Source organism: Physella acuta, unplaced genomic scaffold, assembly GCF_028476545.2.
Source record: "Physella acuta isolate Inbredline_101_S28 unplaced genomic scaffold, ASM2847654v3 ptg000374l, whole genome shotgun sequence".
NCBI classification, from domain to species: Eukaryota; Metazoa; Mollusca; class Gastropoda; family Physidae; genus Physella; species Physella acuta.
Genome location: NW_026731893.1, coordinates 39,283 through 62,680, shown reverse-complemented (window position 1 = coordinate 62,680; position 23,398 = coordinate 39,283). Strand labels below are relative to the sequence as shown.

Below are 23,398 nucleotides of genomic sequence, written 5' to 3'. Positions count from 1 at the left end.
CCCCCCCCCCCCCACCCCTCCGAAAAATGTAGACCGCCCCCCCCCCTCCCGAAAATTTCAAAAGCCCCCTCCCGGAGAAAAAAGTCTGGAAGAAACACTGGTGGGGAAGGGGTGCTTTGTCGGTGTTTTTTATTGTCAAGCCATAGGTTCAAGATCGAATCTCTCTCACGGATGTATGTATGTATGGGTGGGTGGTCGGATGGGTGGGTGGGTGGATGCATGTGTGTATGAGTGTATGTGTATGGGCTTATGAGTGTGTACGGTTATGAATGTATGTATGTATGTATGCATGCATGTGGTTATGTATGTATGAGTGTATGTATGCATTTATGTATGTATGTATTTATGTATGTATGTAATAAATGTATGTATGAGTGTACGTGTGTGTATGCGGTGAAATCACTCTTTTATTTACCAGCTGTCAACATATCGATACCATTCTCATTCAGCCACGGGTACCGGGTATCGATATCCCCCTAATCCCAATACCACTGAGTGCATTGTAAAAAAAAAACTACCTCCCTGGGTCGGCCATTGACAGTAAGCGAGTCGGTCCCGCCATTTTTGAGTCTATTGACGTAGTCCAATGTACCCGCCGGTCGGGTTGACATTCTTTGTTGGCGTCTGCTGTGTAGAGGACTAACTGGATGTGTAGCTGTGTACGTTTTTTTAAATTGTGGTTATAATTTCTGACCTTTGCCGTTAGTATTGTCTATAATTAGTAAAGCCTACTTCAGCTAGTGTGAATATTCTGGAAGAAGTTGGATTTTAAATATTTTATTATTTTTAATTTAAAAATGGTGAAATTATTCTGAGAGGTTTTTTTTTTGTAAGTAAGTTGTCTTTATGTGTATTCCAAGGACCTAAAATGTAGATCTAGAGATTTACTTGTGTCGGATTTATTTTAGATTTTTCTCCCGTGTTTTCACTGTTTTAATCGTTCTGCGTAGATCTAATAATGTGTAATGCGTATTGATTAGTATTGAATAACATAAAAATAAACATTTTAAATTCTAAATGTGTATTTCAAGCGATACTGTTCAGAAGTGTTCATTCTAGTCATGTTCTGAATCATCTGTATACATAAAATGGCACAATGCTCTATATTATCTACGTATAAGTTAATTTTGCGCGTGACGTACTGAACGTCGGTTAAACTCCATTTTAGCGTATTTTAATCTCCGTTGCTTGTTTACCTCCAGTTGAGCGTATTTTATTCTAACAACCGAAACACACCAAAACATTAGGAAAACACGAATTGAATATTTGTATTGTATTGTTGCTTTTCATAAATGAATAAAAATGAATATTAAAAAAACACGACTTATTTATTTGTTTTATATTTTTGTTTTAACAAATGAATAAAAACAACAAAAAGACTGACTGAAATGCTTTGTTTGTTGGTTGCAAAAATATAGATCCACACTTTGTACAAATAAGTGTTCCAATTTCAACTAACAGAATAAAAGTATTAAAAGGCATAAGGGGTCGTTCATAAATTACGTCACACTGTAGGGGGGGGAGGAGGGGGAGGGGATCCGTAATTTTGTGACGGTGTGTGATGAGGGGGAGGGGGGGTTCAGATGGTGCGACGTCACACTTTTGCATTGTAAAAAAGCAATGTTAGAAAGCAAATTCTAGACGTTATTTCGCGTTTTAGAAAACTGTTCTAATAAATTGTAATAGGAGTTGATTAAAATACTCTATTTTGACAGAGGCTGAGGTGTGACGTTATTTTTGTGACGACGTGTGAAGGAGGGGAGGGGGGAGGAAAAATCGTCAAAAAAGCGTGACGTCATTTATGGATGACCCCTAAGAATGCTGCCGAAAGTGGGCCGGGGGGGGTGGAATTTGGTGAGGGATGGCTTGGAGTGTTAGAGAATGTGTGACAACTCGCGTTGTCATTTAAAAAAAGATAATGTTAGAGGTCGTCCATAAATGACGTCACACTCGTAAGGGGAGGGGGGGGGTCTTGCTTTTTGTGACGACACGCTTTTTTACGATTTTTACCTTCCCCCTCCAATACACGTCATCACGAAAAGTCAGGACCCACCCCCCCTAAAATGACGTCACACTTCAGCCTACAACCACCCCCCCCCCCCCCATCAAAATTTCTGTTGAATTTTTCCAAAATCTTGTCAGAACTCTGTCAACATAGAGCATTTTGATCAATTCCTATTACAATTTATTAAAACCGTTTTCTAAAACGCAAAATAACGGCTAAAACTCGTTTTTCTAACATTGCTTTTATATAATGCAAAAAAGTGACGTCACACTATCTGAAACCCCACCCCCTCCCCCTCATCACCCACCGTCACAAAATTGCGGACCCCTCCCCCCCCCCCTCTCCCTTACGAGTGTGACGTCATTTATGGACGACCCCACATCAATTTTTTTTTTAAGTCAGATATTTACTCATACAAAAAATCATACTTGATACATATATCAAAATATTGGGAAGGATGGTAGATTTACTATGAATTTAAATAATATACAACTCTATAGTAAAAATATTTTATCAGTTTTGGCAAAATTGTCAAATTAAAAAACACAGAGTTTGTACATTTATTGCATAAATACAAAAATATAATACAGGATAATTAACAGTCAACAGTGTATCAGTTTCATCATGAGACAAATGCCTTTTTAAAAAAAATACAATACAAATAAACAAGTCGTGTTTTTTAAATATTCATTTGTATTCATTTGCTAAAACAAAAATACAATACAAAAAATAAATCGTGTTTTCCTAATGTTTTGGTGTGTTTCGGTTGTTAGAATAAAATACGCTCAACTGGAGGTAAACAAGCAACGGAGATTAAAATACGCTAAAATGGAGGTTTACCCTGAACGTCTTTATGCTTGACTGATGCAAGCCTCTCCCAGCTGTTACCAAAATACATTGAAGTGTGCAGTCCTTGTTACACGTTCCTGTGTGCTTTCATCCGTAGCAATCCTTCATTCATCTGTAACTAGGGCGTGTGTGCAGCTTCACTTCGGGTTTGATTTTCTTTGTTCCTGTTTTATTCTGTCTTGAATCTGGATCTAAGTATACTGTAAATTACGACCGGTACGCTTCATATGCTGGATTTAAATTAGAGTTGTTCTTGTCTTCCGTTGGCTTTATCTACGTGTACACCATATAGGCTACTGGCTTTATATCTCCTTGTACACTTCATATACTGGTTTTTAGAGGAGTAGCGACCCTTCAAGGCGCCCGGGGACAAACTTTCAATTTGGCGCCCCCCTCGGGAACAACCTTTCAATTTGCACCAAACTTTCGATTTGCACCCCCAACCATATATTTTCTTTTTATTTATAATGCAAAACTGCAGCTAAAATGAGATTTTAATTTGTTTTTACAACCCATTTTGGCGCCCCCCTAAGGTCGGCGCCCGGGGACATATGTATCCCCCGCCCCCCCCCCCCCCTACGCCTCTGCTGGTTTTATATCTCTACTTGTACACTTGATCTACTTTCTTTATACTTTATATCTTTACTTGTATACTTGATCTACTTGCTTTATATCTTTACTTGTATACTTGATCTACTTGCTTTATATCTTTACTTGTACACTTGATCTACTTGCTTTATATATCTACTTGTATACTTCATCTTTTAAATCTTTACTTGTATACTTGATCTATTTGCTTTATATCTCTACTTGTAATTGTCTACTTGATCTACTGCCTATCTATCTTCACCTACCCTACAGCACGCCTACACGATAATTCCTCTCTACAACCTGTTCATCTCTATGAGAAATGGGGCCAGAAAGTTGAACCCAGACCTGTCAATCACAGTTTGTCCCATCTGCATTCCTAGCCACGTTTTTTCTCTCCCCCGGCTGGTTGGGTGTATCGGGACAAAGCCAGGGTCGTCGCAGATGGCAGGGAACATCTGAGGCTGGGGATTTGTTCTGGAACTTTCCCCTCTTTGTCCCCCTAGCTCCCCATAGAATAGGTCTCATCAATTTCTTATTGGATCTAGTTTTCTTCCACTTTAAATGCTATTTTAGTTCTAGCTTCAAATGGGTGTCAGTATCTGTGTGTCCGCTTCTTGCTGGGGGGGGGGGGGGGGGGGGGGGGGGAGAGAATAAGTTTAAACCAAAGTTTTGTCGATAGTTTTACTAATCATTATTATTACTATGGGATACGTTTCTTTTTTTTTTAAACTCAAAATATAGGCCTAAATGTCTTTCTTTAAAAAAAAAATTTATTTAAATTCTATTTAAAATAGCCTAATTTTAAACTGTATAAAAAAATGATGTAAAATCGATCTCTATTGTATGTGTTTTAACACACCTCTGTCACTATCCGCATACCGATATGTTTGATTGTATGCGGTCAGTTGCACTATCTCTCCACACGCCTACAACTGTACCTTGGTATACTCATACTAGAACGCTTTAGTTTATGATAGTAATGATGGGGTTTTTTTTTTTTGTGTGCGTGTTCTTGGGATTGGAGACTTGGCTGTAGACTCGGGTAAAACAAAGTTATTTTGTTTTCTTATAGTAATGTTTTTGTGTGTTCTCCTTTTTTCATTGGAGACTTTATAGCTCTTGACTCCGGTCCAGTGGTTCTTAACCTGGGTGTCATCGAACCCCAAGGGTTCAATGAGTTAGCCACATGGGTTCGGCCGGGGTCAAGACACACGCCTTACTCGTATAATTCAAGATCATATTTTGTCTGTGTGAACGATAGAACAATTATGAAGGGTTCGGTGAATGCGCATATGAAACGGTTGGAGTTCAGTAGCTCCAAAAAGGTTATGAACCACTGCTCTAGTCCAGGGGTCTCCAAACTTTTCAGCCCGAGGGCCGCATTAACTATCAAATTTCAGTTCGGGGGCCAGTTTCTTCCAGGCATGTCTTTGATTTTTCTGGGCAAAGTTCCTCACCCATCACCAACAAACGTTTTTTCCGTGGACAAAAAGATCTCAGCGGGCCGGATGAGAGGACGTCGCGGGCCGCATCCGGCCCCCTGGCCGTAGTTTGGAGACCCCTGCTCTAGTCAAACATAAAATTGAGTATTTTGTGTCCTTATACAAGGGGTATCACACTCGTTGTATACAACTTGGTATCTGTTAGATACGCTGTCTCTAGTCAAGTTGTCTTGTTTACTTATAGTAGCAAGGTCTCTTTGTATCCTAGTGTCGGTAAAGGTCTTTGCATATGCGTGACAAGCTCGAATCACATAATGTATGCCTCTTAAACAGTGCAGCTTTGTTTATGAAATAAAAATGGGGTTGTTTTTTTATAATGTACACTATCAAAGATTACCGTAGGGGTCTTTGTGGTCGAGTCGGTAAAGCTCATGGTTGCTAAACCGAGAAGTCTCAGGCAGATGAGGTTCTTTAGCTAGGAGAGACAACTCCAAAATCAAACAACTGCTGCCTTGTAGTTTCTTCTTGGTTGAACAAAGGCTATGGAACTTGGAAGCAAATCCAAAAAGAAAAGCAGGCTGAAATCTGAGTCAATGGCCTCAATGACGTATAACCAGTTGACACGTATCCTTAATTGTGTTGGAGGGAATCCCTTCCAACGTTAAAATTAAAAAAGAAGAAAGATTAACGTATACTTAATATCCAACGCAAGGTATTTTTATAATGTAGGAATTTAACCAAATATATATAGCTGATATAGAAATTCACGTGTTAATATTTTTTTCGTATATAAAGATTCTAAACCTGCTTCTTATTCCATTTGTAAATAACTTTGTACAGCCAAATAATTGCTATTTAGATTTTCTGCGTGATGAACTCGCTTCTTCAATTTTTTGAATGTTTTCTTTTTAACCTCATCTGACTGGGATGATTGATGCTATATTTAGAATCGGATTTTTCAGCGGCTTGCGTGTATGTTGTAAAGATTATAAAAACGACATTTTGATCCTACAACATCGTGTTTGCTGCAGTTTTAGATTTTCTGCACTATTCATCATAGTGGCCGTTTGAGTGAAAGGGGTGGAGGCAGTGGCGTAGCGAGGTCGGGTGTCACCCGGTGCGGCACTTAATGGTGTCACCCCCCTCCCCCCAGAGGCGTTGCAACCCTTCCCGGGGACAAACTTTCAAGTTTTCGATTTGCACCCCCCCCCCCTCAAACTTTCGATTTGCACCCCCCCCCCCCTCAAACTTTTGATTTGCACCCCCCCCCCATCTCAAGTTTTTCTCTATAAATTATGCTATTTTTTGCCTTGGTGTCACCCCCCTAAATGGTGTCACCCGGTCCGCACCCCCCGCCCCGCCCCCCTCGCTACGCCCCTGGGTGGAGGCTCAATGATAACAGATTAAAAAGGTTAAGGTCAGAGGTATAGCAAACCATTTAGGCGCCCGGGGCGAACTATCAATTTTACTCTACTATCAATGTAGAGAACCGTAAAGTAAGTCCGAAAAGCTATGTGCGGTCTATTGTTTTTAAACCATTTCTGTATTGCAGTTAGAATGAACTGTTTATTATTTTTATGGTCGGCACTTTAAAACAATCTTTCAGACATCTCACCGAAACGAAGTATAAGAGGAAAAAAAGTATAATTTATATAGAAAATATATTTAACCCCCGTATTGTGTGGGTCAACTGGTTGGTGTGTGGGTCAACTGGTTGGTGTGTGGGTCAACTGGTTGGTGTGTGGGTCAACTGGTTGGTGTGTGGGTCAACTGGTTGGTGTGTGGGTCAACTGGTTGGTGTGTGGGTCAACTGGTTGGTGTGTGGGTCAACTGGTTGGTGTGTGGGTCAACTGGTTGGTGTGTGGGTCAACTGGTTGGTGTGTGGGTCAACTGGTTGGTGTGTGGGTCGTCAACTGGCTGGTGTGTGGGTCAACTGGTTGGTGTGTGGGGGAGTATCAGCGCTCCGGTTCTGAGGCTGATGACGACGTGACAGTAAGCGCGTGAACACCTCGGCTTGTTCGTGGTGAATAAATGATGACTCTGTTATCATCTCGTTGACAGCTTTAAGATTGACAATGGTTTTTTGTTTGACAGAAATGTAAATACTATTGACATTGCGACCCAATATTTTATTAGTAAACTTTTAAAAAAATAAATTTCTTTTTGGTTATGGCTTTAATATTTTTAAGGTTTCTCATTTAATCTGGATCGCCATTTTGTTTTTACTTTCTCGTATATACGAAGTATAGAGAAAGTCTTGTAATCGTGCAAAAAAAAAAAATCGAGATTTTTGCAAATCTCGACGTTTTGCATCTCACTGATACGGAAAAACATAATTTTGCAATCTTGTCCGTATGTCTGTGTGTCTGTGTGTGTGTCTGTGTGTGTGTGTGTCCGTGTGTAAACACGATAACTTGAGTACCGTTACAGCTAGGTTGATGAAATTTCATATATAAGTATTTTATCAAAATCGTAGATCCGTATCAACTTTTGAGCGATTTCTGACAACCGGAAGTGGTACTTTTTCTACTTTGAATTTTTCAAAAGCCTATAACTTGAGTACTATTTCAGATAGATAAATGAAATTTCACATGTAAGTAAAAGATCTAATTCTCTACCTTCTGTTAAATTTTGAGTAATTTCCGTTGACCGGAAGTAGTAATTTACGCTACTTCCGATTTCTCAAAAAACTAATGTAAATTTTTAAAGTAATAATAATATTGCGCACTATTATGCGCTTTTTTATTTCGCGTTCACTTGGTGTGCAATTAATTTGTCTACGAGATTTTATTCTATTTTTAAAACTTTAAGTATTTAAAATGGATTAAAAATCATGTCTATAGCCTGAGTTCCCATCCCCTGTTATTTTATATAAGAATATTCGAGAAAGTTTAGGGGAGATCACTCCCGGTTTATTTAAAATAGTGTCGCATTTTTACTTTCTCGTATATACGTAGTATAGAGAAAGTATTGTAATCGTGCAAAAAAAAAAATCGAGATTTTTACAAATCTCGACGTTTTACACCTCACTGATACGGAAAAACATAATTTTGCAATCTTGTCCGTATGTCTGTGTGTGTGTGTGTCTGTCTGTCTGTCTGTCCGTGTGTAAACACGATAACTTGAGTACCGTTACAGCTAGGTTGATGAAATTTCATATATAAGTATTTTATCAAAATCGTAGGTCCGTATCAACTTTTGAGCGATTTCCGATAACCGGAAGTGGTACTTTTCCTACTTTGAATTTTTTAAAAGCCTATAACTTGAGTACTATTTCAGATAGATAAATGAAATTTCACATGTAAGTAAAAGATCTAATTCTCTACCTTCTGTTAAATTTTGAGTAATTTCCGTTGACTGGAAGTAGTAATTTACGCTACTTCCGATTTCTCAAAAAACTAATGTAAATTTTTAAAGTACTAATAATATTGCGCACTATTATACGCGTTTTTATTCGGCGTTTGCTTGGTGCGCAATGTTTTTTTTATGAGATTCTATTCTATTTTTAAAAGTTTAAGTATTTAAAATGGATTAAAAATCATAACTATATCCCCAGTTACCATCCCCTGTTGTTTTATATAAGAATATTCGAGAAAGTTTAGGGGAGATCACTACCGGTTTATTATATTTAAAGAAACGCATTTTAGGTATTTCTTTTTAATGCATATTTAATCGTTTTTATCATAAACGTTTATAAATGGATGGATTATACCTTTAGACAGTTCAGATATTTTAAATATTAAATTGGAGTTTAATAGCCGTGTATGTTAATGCATACCGGATGGGAGATCAATCTAAGTCCAGCAATCATAGAGCAGCTTTGGTAATGTTGGTCTATCCCCGCTTTGTCCAGCCTCCTCTGTCCATCAATCCGACCTTGACCCACCATCTGACCTTGACCTCCCCCGCCCGGTCAGCACAACACAAACACCGGACGAGGCTAAACCAGCTGACGAGGCCGCGCCGTGTTGACCTAGGCGGACAATCGCCGCCATTGTAATCGTATTACGGGGACAAAAGAATCGCAACCACGATACACACGCCGGGGGCCGTTGTTTACACGAAGCGGTCACTCTGGTGGACTACTGGACATGACAGTGGGCCGGACAAACTGACGTCTGTTTTATGGCTTATTGGGCTCTTCTTGATTTAAGGCCCATTGTTGTTGTTTTTATTTTTTGTCAACGTGTAGGCCAATGTGGTCGGACGGTAGAGCGCTAGACTGCTAACCCGAAAGTCTCGAGTTTGAATCCGAGTTGTCAGTATACCGTCTCTGAGTCATCTCATCTCTGATGAGTACTTGACCTACGTTAGGGAAAGTAAAGGCGGCTGGGCAGATTCCTGACCACACTATCCCTTCATATGCCGAGGTAATTAAAACAGGTGAACTCTACTTCACCTAGAGATGACATGACACAAAACATGTTTGAGGACCACTGATCTAGAGATGTCATGACCCAAAACATAAGGACCACTGATCTACAGATGACATGACCCAAAACATGAGGACCACTGATCTACAAATGACATGACCCAAAACATGAGGACCACTGAGCTACAAATGACATGACCCAAAACATGAGGACCACTGATCTACAAATGACATGACCCAAAACATGAGGACCACTGAGCTACAAATGACATGACCCAAAACATGAGGACCACTGATCTACAAATGACATGACCCAAAACATGAGGACCACTGAGCTACAAATGACATGACCCAAAACATGAGGACCACTGATCTACAAATGACATGACCCAAAACATGAGGACCACTGATCTACAAATGACATGACCCAAAACATGAGGACCACTGATCTACAAATGACATGACCCAAAATATGAGGACCGCTAATCTACATATGACATGACCCAAAACATGAGGACCACTGATCTACAAATGACATGACCCAAAACATGAGGACCACTGATCTACAAATGACATGACCCAAAACATGAGGACCACTGATCTACAAATGACATGACCCAAAACATGAGGACCACTGATCTACAAATGACATGACCCAAAACATGAGGACCACTGATCTACTTGACCCAAAACATGAGGACCACTTATCTAGAGATGACATGACCCAAAATATGAGGACCACTGATCTACAAATGACATGACCCAAAACATGAGGACCACTGATCTACAAATGACATGACCCAAAACATGAGGACCACTGATCTACAAATGACATGACCCAAAACATGAGGACCACTGATCTACAAATGACATGACCCAAACCATAAGGACCACTGATCTACAAATGACATGACACAAAACACGAGGACCACTGATCTACAAATGACATGACCCAAAACATGTTTGCCAGACCCCCCTTCCACCTACGCAGGCTATTCCAGTACAGAAGGTTGACCTTTCACCCCTTACATACACCTGCACCAACTATGCCGAATATTTTCACCTATGGTTTATTTTAAACTGAGTTTTTTGGTGCAAGCGTCTCTTTACCTCTTAAATTCATTGAATACATGCAAATGATACCCATTCAAACTTTTGCCTGCCATCCTTTTTTTGTCATTCCTGTGCTAGATAAAACAGACGCATGTCGTGGAAGATATGTGTAGGTGGATGGTAGCTGCATTTAGATTTACTGTAGGTGGTGTAGAAAGAGAGACAATCCTATATGTTTTGGATGGCATTTTTTGTGTGACATCACATCAGACTGACACCAGAAACCTGTTTGACGCGAAAACTTGCTCTGACGTCATGTCGCGCCGGCTCCGTATTCGCCCGTCTACCGTCAAAACAGTGTGTGTCTGCGCGCGCGGAATGTGCTCGTATCTAGGTCAACGGTTAAATTAGCTGTCGCCTTGCGTCTTTACGCCGTATTGTTTAGACACTGTGCTTTAATTATCTCCCTTGATAGATTTATTTGTTGGGGCAATGTTTTGGTTGGGGTTGAATTTCAGCGCGGGACTGCACGGATAAACGGACGCCACCCCCAAACGCTGTGGGACTAGGTCGAGAAATTGCACAGCGGTAGTAATCGAGTTCGGATTTTTTTTTTTTTGCTGTAGTTAGATAGTGTCGTCTGCTGGTCGAGTCGCTAGCTCGTGTCGTGTCTGGTGTGTTGGGAAGGCCAGACAGTGGAAGACGTTATGTGTAGCTGTGATGTAAGTGGTACAGTTGATCTTTTGTGTAGCTGTGATGTAAGTTTTACAGTTGATAAATTCTATAACAGTGATTAAGTTTTACTAGTAGATCTTTTATATAGCAGTGATGTAAGTTTTACTGGTAGATCTTTTAAATAACAGTGATGTAAGTTTTACAGTTGATCTTTTGTGTAGCAGTGATGTAAGTTTTACAGTTGATCTTTTGTGTAGCAGTGATGTAAGTTGTACAGTTGATCTTATGTGTAGCAGTGATGTAAGTTGTACAGTTGATCTTATGTGTAGCAGTGATGTAAGTTGTACAGTTGATCTTTTGTGTAGCAGTGATGTAAGTTGTACAGTTGATCTTATGTGTAGCTGTGATGTAAGTTGTACAGTTGATCTTATGTGTAGCTGTGATGTAAGTTGTACAGTTGATCTTATGTGTAGCTGTGATGTAAGTTTTACAATTGATCTTATGTGTAGCAGTGATGTAAGTTTTACAGTTGATCTTTTGTGTAGCAGTGATGTAAGTTTTACAGTTGATCTTATGTGTAGCAGTGATGTAAGTTGTACAGTTGATCTTATGTGTAGCAGTGACGTAAGTTGTACAGTTGATCTTTTGTGTAGCAGTGATGTAAGTTGTACAGTTGATCTTATGTGTAGCAGTGATGTAAGTTGTACAGTTGATCGTATGTGTAGCTGTGATGTAAGTTGTACAGTTGATCTTATGTGTAGCTGTGATGTAAGTTTTACAGTTGATCTTATGTGTAGCTGTGATTTAAGTTGTACAGTTGATCTTTTGTGTAGCAGTGATGTAAGTTTTACAGTTGATCTTATGTGTAGCTGTGATGTAAGTTTTACAGTTGATCTTATGTGTAGCAGTGATGTAAGTTTTACAGTTGATCTTATGTGTAGCAGTGATGTAAGTTTTACAGTTGATCTTATGTGTAGCTGTGATGTAAGTTTTACAGTTGATCTTATGTGTAGCTGTGATGTAAGTTGTACAGTTGATCTTATGTGTAGCTGTGATGTAAGTTGTACAGTTGATCTGTTGTGTAGCAGTGATGTAAGTTTTACAGTTGATCTTATGTGTAGCTGTGATGTAAGTTGTACAGTTGATCTTATGTGTAGCTGTGATGTAAGTTGTACAGTTGATCTTATGTGTAGCTGTGATGTAAGTTTTACAGTTGATCTTATGTGTAGCTGTGATGTAAGTTGTACAGTTGATCTTTTGTGTAGCAGTGATGTAAGTTGTACAGTTGATCTTTTGTGTAGCTGTGATGTAAGTTTTACAGTTGATCTTTTGTGTAGCAGTGATGTAAGTTTTACAGTTGATCTTTTTGTAGCAGTGATGTAAGTTTTACAGTTGATCTTATGTGTAGCTGTGATGTATGTTTTACATTTGATCTTTTTGTAGCAGTGATGTAAGTTTTACAGTTGATCTTATGTGTAGCTGTGATGTAAGTTTTACAGTTGATCTTATGTGTAGCAGTGATGTAAGTTTTACAGTTGATCTTATGTGTAGCAGTGATGTAAGTTTTACAGTTGATCTTATGTGTAGCTGTGATGTAAGTTTTACAGTTGATCTTATGTGTAGCTGTGATGTAAGTTGTACAGTTGATCTTATGTGTAGCTGTGATGTAAGTTGTACAGTTGATCTGTTGTGTAGCAGTGATGTAAGTTTTACAGTTGATCTTATGTGTAGCTGTGATGTAAGTTGTACAGTTGATCTTATGTGTAGCTGTGATGTAAGTTGTACAGTTGATCTTATGTGTAGCTGTGATGTAAGTTTTACAGTTGATCTTATGTGTAGCTGTGATGTAAGTTGTACAGTTGATCTTTTGTGTAGCAGTGATGTAAGTTGTACAGTTGATCTTTTGTGTAGCTGTGATGTAAGTTTTACAGTTGATCTTTTGTGTAGCAGTGATGTAAGTTTTACAGTTGATCTTTTTGTAGCAGTGATGTAAGTTTTACAGTTGATCTTTTGTGTAGCTGTGATGTATGTTTTACAGTTGATCTTTTTGTAGCAGTGATGTAAGTTTTACAGTTGATCTTATGTGTAGCTGTGATGTAAGTTTTACAGTTGATCTTTGGTGTAGCAGTGATGTAAGTTTTACAGTTGATCTTATGTTTAGCTGTGATGTAAGTTGTACAGTTGATCTTATGTGTAGCTGTGATGTAAGTTGTACAGTTGATCTTATGTGTAGCTGTGATGTAAGTTTTACAGTTGATCTTATGTGTAGCTGTGATGTAAGTTGTACAGTTGATCTGTTGTGTAGCAGTGATGTAAGTTTTACAGTTGATCTTATGTGTAGCTGTGATGTAAGTTGTACAGTTGATCTTTTGTGTAGCTGTGATGTAAGTTTTACAGTAGATCTTTTGTGTAGCAGTGATGTAAGTTTTACAGTTGATCTTTTGTGTAGCTGTGATGTAAGTTTTACAGTTGATCTTTTGTGTAGCAGTGATGTAAGTTTTATAGTTGATCTTTTGTGTAGCAGTGATGTAAGTTTTACAGTTGATCTTTTGTGTAGCAGTGATGTAAGTTTTACAGTTGATCTTTATGTAGCAGTGATGTAAGTTTTACTGGTAGATCTTTTATATATCAGTGGTGTAAGTTTTAGATTTAGTTGAATTAATAGAACCAGCATTTGTGATATCGGTACTAATAGGGACTTAAAAGTGAAATGGCCAGTTATTGTGACGACTAACTGTATTCTTCTTAATAATGGATACGAGCCGGCCCGCGGCATAACATACGCCGCTATTTAGTTTTTGTTTTTTCTACTTTTCAGTATTTCATAATTTGTGAATTCGACGGTACCAACGCTGCCACTGAAAATATTTCTTTAAAACACTATAAGTAGCACGTTAAGGACCATAACCCCCCCCCCCCCCACGTTTAAAATAGTTTCAAACTAAATTATCTGCCCCTAATAGTCGTCACTAAACCCGGCTCTGCTTGTAAACATTTAGAGTGAACACAGCTCACTAAGACCATGTAGGGGTGGGGGTGGTGTAGGGAGCACGTTTGCAGCTTGTTTTCTAGCGTCTCCCAGAAGAGAATTATATATATATAGATAATTGAGTGTATCAAAATTAAAACGTGTTCATCTGTTAGGAAATGTATTTGTAACATTATTCACTACTGGACCACTTATGTCTCTGTTTGCTTTCAGTAGCTTATTTTTTAAAGTCATGAACATCTTTTACTTTTAAGGCCAGTGCTTAGTGAAATTTGACTTTTTAAATCTTCTGTTATTGTAGCCAAACTAGCGGGTACGGTTAACATTAAAGTACATAATTAATAATGAATGTAAAGTTATGCGCGGCGCGTTGATAGTTGAAAGAATCCGTGGTCCGGTTTTTACGTCATAAAACACGGGTGACGAAATCATCAAAACAGGCTCGTAAAAACTCATTTTGCCAAGTCATAAAAAAATCAGCCACTCTTGGTTGCATATAAAACTGGTTCTTTGGTCGTTCAACCGTGTCGGTTGCTTCAGTGTGTAGCTGACATAGGGTTAGATTGTAAGAAAATTGGTCAACCGTGTCGATTGTTTTGGGTCTTACATAACGTCAGAAAACGTAACGGGGAATATGTTTTAAAACTGTCTCAAAATTATACGTTTACACTCTACGGGAAATATGTTTTAAAACTGTCTCAAAAGTAAACCTTTAAAACTCTACGGAGAATATGTTTTAAAACTGTCTCAAAAGTATACGTTTAAAACTTTCTCAAAAATATACGTTTACACTCCACGGGGCATATGTTTTAAAACTGTCTCAAAAATATACGTTTACACTACACGTGGCATATGTTTTAAAACTGTCTTAAATATATACGTTTACACTACACGTGGCATATGTTTTAAAACTGTCTCAAAAATATACGTTTACACTACACGAGGAATAGGTTTTAAAACTGTCTCAAAAATATACATTTACACTGTCGCCCAATTTTTCATAGCATAGTCGTGCCTCTTTTCTTAACCTTTTGGAGGTACCGAACCCCACCAGCTTCATATTATGCGCATTCACCGAACCCTTCTTCACGTGTCATCAGTCGCTAGTTCTATCGTCCGCACCGACAAAATACGATCACAGGAGTCGGGTGTGTCTTGACCACCGCCGAACACCTGAGACTAACTCACCGAACCCTTAGGGTTCGAGCTTCTTCGTTCTTAATTTTAGTATTGGAAGGGATTCCCTCCAACACAATTAAGTATACGTGTCAACTGGTTATGCGCCTTTGGGGCCATTGATTCCGATTTCAGCCTGCTTTTCTTTTAGGGTTTGCTTCCATAGCCTTTGTCCAACCAAGAACAAGCTACAAGGCAGCAGTTGTTTGATTGTGGAGTTGTCTCTCCTATATTGCCTGAGACTCCTAATCAATTGTACCCAATATAATAGATTTAAATTAACCATTATTAAATGTAGGCCTATATCCCAATATAACAGCTTTAAATTAGCCATAATTAAATGTAGGCCTATATTCCGTCACCCCATATTTTGAAATAAACTGAAATGATTTTCTCTGTAGTTCTCATACAATCTGTAACATTCTTCTGCCAATTCCAAGGGACACAACTCCACAAGAATTCTATGCTAGTCTTAACTTCAGTGGACCGTTCATGTTTTCATGAATAATAACTCCAAAAATAGCCCGGCACCGCTACATTATCCACCTGTAAATATATCGATTATGCTAAAATCTAAATCCAGACAAACAGTTTGATTGTGGTCCGATTGAAAACAAGGTGCTAAAAATTTTTCCACCGCAGACATTCACTAAAGAGTTAAGTTTTTGAATTAATTGCACACTAGACGGGTATTAAACGGTTTTCTTCGTGTTATGTCTGTCCATGTGCAAGGTTTTAGAGTACAGATGAAGACAAATGTTCTTAACGCTGACGTTATTCGTGAGATGAACATTAACTGGACAGCTGAGGTCACCGTGGTCAGTAGCTTGTGACCGCGGTAATGGAGAGGTTTTGTTTTGTTTATTCTTGTGTCAGTTCACGCTAAAACTCGCGGGATAAATGCGAGACCTCGCGGGATTTATGTTCTGGTGACGCGACTTGCTAATATCTTTATCTAAATGCAAGTCTATATTCAACTCTCAATATTTGTGCCTATATATTCAAGTCTAACTTAAGAAATATTTTATTCGAGCGAATACATAAGAAATGTCTACATGGCTCATACACTGAACCAGGAATTTGAAATACTTGAAAAGTTCAAGTTATAATTTTTTTAAAATTCGAAGTGTCTATATCAGAAAAGTCGAATGGTAGAACATACGACTGCTAACCCGAAAGTCTCGAGTTCGAATCCGGATTCGTTCCTCTATCCCTTCCTATGCCGTGGTCTCCGAAACAGGTGAACTCTACTTCTCTTATCCCATGGACTGTCAGGTTCGAAAAAGGAACCTCAGTTTTTATATCATGCTTTGGATAGCAGTGGCTTGTAGACTTGTAAAAAAAAAAATCAACATGTAGTTTGGTGGAAAGTGTCAACTCCGTGCAGGCCTAAATAAAAATTGTAATGAATCTGAAACTTAAGCCTACCGTTGTATATGGTGAAACTACAGCGTTGGTGTGACGGTTGTCACGTGATCTGTACTGGCATTTGATACTTGGTAAATAAAAAAAAATTTAAAAATAAAAACTCGTATCGTGTTTAGTTGAGGGGGTGGGGGTCGTGTTTAGTTTAGAGGGATCGCGTTTAACTGAGTGGGTGTTAAAACATTTGTGTGGGTGTGGGTTTTTTTTTTTTTTTGTTGCGTGTCTACAATAAACAAAAGTGTATTTAAATCTAATTTCTGTAAACCTCACACCACGTACGTAACATTTAATTTGAGTTTTGTCGCGGTTTAGGTTTAAGATATCAAAGTTCTATTTTAGTCTCATCACCGACCCACATTACGGTCCGCGCGTAATTGAAATGTACCGACACTTCATGGTGTGTTGAGGTGAAAGTGATATCATCGTGTGTGTTGGTGGGGTGAAGGTCGAGGTCAAACACTACTTTAGGTCGCGGCGTTACGAAGAGGTCAGCAGTGCATGTGTTAGGTATCCTGATAGATTCCCGTTCTACTACCTGTAGGGCGTCTTGTTTAAATCTCGCTTCAGATCCGTCCATCTGATTAATGAGAGCGGCCTTCATTGGTGTAGAGGCAGGTCAAATCCGGATAGATTGTATCGCGTGCGTCTTATGTACACCGGTGTGACACTTGTATCTGTGTCTTGTATCTGTATCGTGTATCTGTCTTGTCTCTGTGTCTTGTATACACCGGTGTGACATTTGTATCTATGAAACGTTCAGATAAACTGAAACTGTGAAACGGATTTAAACGAAGTATTTCTTCTTGGATGCAAAACATGGACTTTCGTTTTTTAGCGTTACAGAAAGTAAAATAAAAGCCCCCCCCCCCCCCCCCTCTTTCAGACCTACAGATCTCGGAATTTGAAGGCATGGTGTGGTCAGAACTATGTCCAGCCGCTTTTACTTTCCCTAATGTGAGTCAGGTACCCATTAGAGCTGGGTGGACTCAGTGACGTCTTATAATCCCGAGTCCGGACCCGGATCTGAACACGCTACCATTCGACCACGCCGTCCACTCAGAAAGACCATCCCCAAAAATTAAGTAACACTGTTGTTAACCGTGGTAGTTTTTTTTTTCTTAGCTTTAATGAAACCCCAACATAAACTATTCCTCCGTAGCACTTAAGTTAGAATATACGGTCTATGTTTTTTAAAATTTGCGATTGTGTCTTGTACTCCGCTGGACATATGGGTGTGACAGGGTGTTGTTTGGTATGTCGGTTCCCCCTTAAGGTTATTTGGTGTGTCGGTTCCCCCTTTAGGTTGTTTGGTATGTCGGTTCCCCCTTTAATTTGTTTGGTATGTCGGTTCCCCCTTTAGGTTGTTTGGTATGTCGGTTCCCCCTTTAATTTGTTTGGTATGTCGGTTCCCCCTTTAGGTTGTTTGGTATGTCGGTTCCCCCTTTAATTTGTTTGGTATGTCGGTTCCCCCTTTAGGTTGTTTGGTATGTCGGTTCCCCCTTTAGGTTGTTTGGTATGTCGGTTCCCCCTTTAATTTGTTTGGTATGTCGGTTCCCCCTTTAATTTGTTTGGTATGTCGGTTCCCCCTTTAGGTTGTTTGGTATGTCGGTTCCCCCTTTAATTTGTTTGGTATGTCGGTTCCACCTTTAGGTTGTTTGGTATGTCGGTTCCCCCTTTAATTTGTTTGGTATGTCGGTTCCCCCTTTAATTTGTTTGGTATGTCGGTTCCCCCTTTAGGTTGTTTGGTATGTCGGTTCCCCCTTTAATTTGTTTGGTATGTCGGTTCCCCCTTTAGGTTGTTTGGTATGTCGGTTCCCCCTTTAGGTTGTTTGGTAAGTCGGTTCCCCCTTTAGGTTGTTTGGTATGTCGGTTCCCCCTTTAGGTTGTTTGGTATGTCGGTTCCCCCTTTAGGTTGTTTGGTATGTCGGTTCCCCCTTTAATTTGTTTGGTATGTCGGTTCCCCCTTTAGGTTGTTTGGTATGTCGGTTCCCCCTTTAGGTTGTTTGGTATGTCGGTTCCCCCTTTAGGTTGTTTGGTATGTCGGTTCCCCCTTTAGGTTGTTTGGTATGTCGGTTCCCCCTTTAGGTTGTTTGGTATGTCGGTTCCCCCTTTAGGTTGTTTGGTATGTCGGTTCCCCCTTTAGGTTGTTTGGTATGTCGGTTCCCCCTTTAGGTTGTTTTGTATGTCGGTTCCCCCTTTAATTTGTTTGGTATGTCGGTTCCCCCTTTAGGTTGTTTGGTTATGTCGGTTCCTCGTTTGGTATGTCGGTTCCCCCTTTAGGTTGTTTGGTATGTCGGTTCCCCCTTTAGGTTGTTTGGTATGTCGGTTCCCCCTTTAATTTGTTTGGTATGTCGGTTCCCCCTTTAGGTTGTTTGGTTATGTCGGTTCCTCGTTTGGTATGTCGGTTCCCCCTTTAGGTTGTTTGGTATGTCGGTTCCCCCTTTAGGTTGTTTGGTATGTCGGTTCCCCCTTTAGGTTGTTTGGTTATGTCGGTTCCCCCTTTAGGTTGTTTGGTTATGTCGGTTCCTCGTTTGGTATGTCGGTTCCCCCTTTAGGTTGTTTGGTATGTCGGTTCCCCCTTTAGGTTGTTTGGTATGTCGGTTCCCCCTTTAGGTTGTTTGGTATGTCGGTTCCTCGTTTGGTATGTCGGTTCCTCGTTTGGTATGTCGGTTCCCCCTTTAGGTTGTTTGTTAGCACAGTATTAGCGTGATTAGGCAAGTAAGAAGGTCACTGTCTTTAAAAACCGCATACATCCTAGTATTGGATTATCTTCGAAGTCGGATTAAAGCTGCAGTTTGGTAGTGTTCTAGAAAACTGTCAGCTTTCCTCTGTCTTACCTGATGGCTGTTTTATTGTGTCATCAACACAGGGTTTTCCCAGTGTGATGTACCAAGTTTTTCTCCTCTGAACTTGCTCAGTTAAGGATCAAAACAAAATGTGTTGGTTACGGCGATCTCTGTGTAAAGATAGTGTCGTGTGGGTAGAGCCACTGGGTCGTACCAACACTGGGTAGATAAAGACAAGATAAACTTTGCCGGGTGACACACGTGGATTAGGTGACAATCAAAACATACGGTATCGCTTAGGTTTTTTTTTTTTCGTTTTTTTTTTTGTTATCTCGTTGTGTCTACCCACGGTAGTTAGATACGGATCCGCGGGTGTGGTGGTGGGAGGGGATGTGGCCAGGGGGGGTCTTTGCGGTGGACCTGTGTCAATATTTGTTACAGCTAGATAGCAAGAAGGTCAAGGCCGTTTGACATTTGTCTTTACCTGTCACTGACAAGGACGTCTTGGATTATGTTTTCGGGGGGGGGGGGGGGGGGGCAGTTTTTTTAAAACTTGTAAACGAATTTTAGTTAGACCCGAATTTGCCCCCCCCCCCTATATTGTTTAATTGAAAAAGTTCACCCCCTAGCTGCGCCACTTGGAGGATCGGCCCACCACAGCTGTAGTGTAAGTGTGTCAGGGGAGTTAACCCTTCAAATGACCACGTTAAATGTAAGTCTAACTTGTAAAACCCCCCGAGTCGTTTTCCCGACACTAAGAAGCCCCTTCAGTGTCAGCTACCACCACTCTCCCTCGACCAACTCATGTCACAGAAACCTTAGGGTCAGTCAGAGATCCCCACTAAAGTATATGAAAACACTGCTGGTTTATGGCTTTGTTATGTTCGTATTGTGTTCTCTAATTTGCCTCTTTCAGTCGTGTTTTTCAAGTCGATTTTGTCAGGTATGCATTTTATGGTTCTTCTTATGCGTAGTATTATTTTTTTTTCTCATTCATCGTGGGAATTCCTCAAATTTGTATCTTACTTATATAAGAAAAGTATTTACCTACGTTGTTTTTTTTAGAAAAATAGATCAATACTTAGTTAAAATAAGGTCATTGGAATTTCCCATAAAGGGTGGAGGACTGAGGATTAGGTTAACCATTTTTTTCGTCATTCCTAGCATTTTTCCAGCGTCAACTATCCTAGAGGGTTTTATTTACCTGTTACCTATTGTACTCGCGTGTCTTTTTACCGAGCCTTTAAAGCGAAATGTCCAGGTCGCAAGCAAACAGAAAAATGTGAGGTTTAAGCCAGAGCGGCTGTAGGCTCTGTGATGTGTTGTTGTTATTTGTGTGTGGCCTAATGTAGAAGTTCTTTTGTGTGGCCTAATGTAGAAGTTCTTTTGTGTGGCCTAATGTAGAAGTTCTTTTGTGTAGCCTAATGTAGAAGTTGTGTGGCCTAATGTAGAAGTTCTTTTGTGTGGCCTAATGTAGAAGTTGTGTAGCCTAATGTAGAAGTTGTGTGGCCTAATGTAGAAGTTCTTTTGTGTGGCCTAATGTAGAAGTTCTTTTGTGTGGCCTAATGTAGAAGTTGTGTAGCCTAATGTAGAAGTTGTGTGGCCTAATGTAGAAGTTCTTTTGTGTGGCCTAATGTAGAAGTTCTTTTGTGTAGCCTAATGTAGAAGTTGTGTAGCCTAATGTAGAAGTTGTGTGGCCTAATGTAGAAGTTGTGTGGCCTAATGTAGAAGTTGTGTGGCCTAATGTAGAAGTTGTGTAGCCTAATGTAGAAGTTCTTTTGTGTGGCCTAATGTAGAAGTTCTTTTGTGTGGCCTAATGTAGAAGTTCTTTTGTGTAGCCTAATGTAGAAGTTGTGTAGCCTAATGTAGAAGTTGTGTGGCCTAATGTAGAAGTTCTTTTGTGTGGCCTAATGTAGAAGTTCTTTTGTGTAGCCTAATGTAGAAGTTGTGTAGCCTAATGTAGAAGTTGTGTGGCCTAATGTAGAAGTTCTTTTGTGTGGCCTAATGTAGAAGTTCTTTTGTGTAGCCTAATGTAGAAGTTGTGTAGCCTAATGTAGAAGTTGTGTGGCCTAATGTAGAAGTTCTTTTGTTTGGCCTAATGTAGAAGTTCTTTTGTGTGGCCTAATGTAGAAGTTCTTTTGTGTGGCCTAATGTAGAAGTTCTTTTGTGTGGCCTAATGTAGAAGTTGTGTGGCCTAGTGTAGAAGTTGTGTGGCCTAGTGTAGAAGTTCTTTTGTGTGGCCTAATGTAGAAGTTCTTTTGTGTGGCCTAATGTAGAAGTTCTTTTGTGTGGCCTAGTGTAGAAGTTGTGTGGCCTAATGTAGAAGTTGTGTGGCCTAGTGTAGAAGTTCTTTTGTGTGGCCTAGTGTAGAAGTTGTGTGGCCTAATGTAGAAGTTGTGTGGCCTAATGTAGAAGTTGTGTAGCCTAATGTAGAAGTTGTGTGGCCTAATGTAGAAGTTGTGTGGCCTAATGTAGAAGTTCTTTTGTGTGGCCTAGTGTAGAAGTTGTGTGGCCTAATGTAGAAGTTGTGTGGCCTAGTGTAGAAGTTGTGTGGCCTAGTGTAGAAGTTGTGTGGCCTAGTGTAGAAGTTGTGTGGCCTAATGTAGAAGTTGTGTGGCCTAATGTAGAAGTTGTGTGGCCTAATGTAGAAGTTGTGTGGCCTAATGTAGAAGTTGTGTGGCCTAGTGTAGAAGTTGTGTGGCCTAGTGTAGAAGTTGTGTGGCCTAATGTAGAAGTTCTTTTGTGTGGCCTAGTGTAGAAGTTGTGTGGCCTAGTGTAGAAGTTGTGTGGCCTAGTGTAGAAGTTGTGTGGCCTAATGTAGAAGTTGTGTGGCCTAATGTAGAAGTTGTGTGGCCTAATGTAGAAGTTGTGTGGCCTAATGTAGAAGTTGTGTGGCCTAATGTAGAAGTTCTTTTGTGTGGCCTAGTGTAGAAGTTGTGTGGCCTAATGTAGAAGTTGTGTGGCCTAGTGTAGAAGTTGTGTGGCCTAGTGTAGAAGTTGTGTGGCCTAATGTAGAAGTTGTGTGGCCTAATGTAGAAGTTGTGTGGCCTAATGTAGAAGTTGTGTGGCCTAATGTAGAAGTTGTGTGGCCTAATGTAGAAGTTGTGTGGCCTAATGTAGAAGTTGTGTGGCCTAATGTAGAAGTTCTTTTGTGTGGCCTAGTGTAGAAGTTCTTTTCTGTGGCCTAATTTACTAAATCTTTTTGTGAATGTTATTCTTACTTGCTATAAGCGAATTGTGAAATAATAAGTAATATTCTTTTTTAAACCGTCAGTGAAAGACTTTTTTCTTTAACCTAATTGTTTTGTTGTTGTTTTTTTTTAATTTATATTTACCCGAAGGCATTGTAAGATTTAAGCCGATTCTACGTTGAAGTTATTTTTAAAACACTTGTGATGGTGGGTACGTTAAAAGCATAGTTGTACACATTCTAACAGTAATCACTTCTATTAATGTACTTCGTGACACTTGGTAGCGTCTCCTTTTAGATCAGTTGTTTTTCACTTTACAATGATTTTTATTGTGTTTATTACTGGTCGAAATTGTCATCACATCGCTATCTTTATTGATAGCTTAGTTTCAGCTCTTTTATTAGATGGATATTTTTTTCAAGAAACACCGTCAGTGGTCTATTTATAGCAAGCTTATGTTGAGTTGTTTATTTTTATTTATTCAAGGACCTTTCACGTTAAACGCGGGGTCAATAAAAACTATCGGGAATTCCCTATTGACGTTGATAACATCGGGAAACCCCAATCTTGAAGTCAGACTTATCTAAGTAGAGGATTAAAATCACAGTAATACTGACTGTAATTAAGAATTTCAAGAAAAAAAATTCTGATGCAAGGAATGATGGGAGCTGGACTATGCGACTACCGGACAGTGCAGTGTTGTGTTTTAATAATTGTGTTAACTGACCACCAGCCATGCCATTATTCGGACCTGGATTCAACGTCTTGTTAGACTACATCGTTATCTACATTATGAGGATGGTGCACGTAAGTTGTTTAGCTCTACCTCCTCCCTCCCTTTTTA

At 39.6% G+C, this 23,398-nt stretch overlaps 1 protein-coding gene across 8 annotated transcripts in view; it reads left to right on the top strand.

The window, feature by feature from the left end:
• Positions 1–23,398, top strand: part of LOC131941832 (ras-specific guanine nucleotide-releasing factor RalGPS2) — a 178,938-nt gene that overhangs the window by 131,213 nt on the left and 24,327 nt on the right. The window contains exon 1 of one of the 8 annotated variants that reach the window (XM_059301391.1): positions 23,044–23,361. The exons of the other annotated variants lie outside the window; for them this stretch is intronic. Coding sequence (XP_059157374.1) covers positions 23,290–23,361 — 72 coding nt within the window. The 5' untranslated portion in view covers positions 23,044–23,289. Of the gene's footprint in view, positions 1–23,043; positions 23,362–23,398 lie in introns of those variants that run through there. 8 annotated transcript variants of the gene reach the window in all.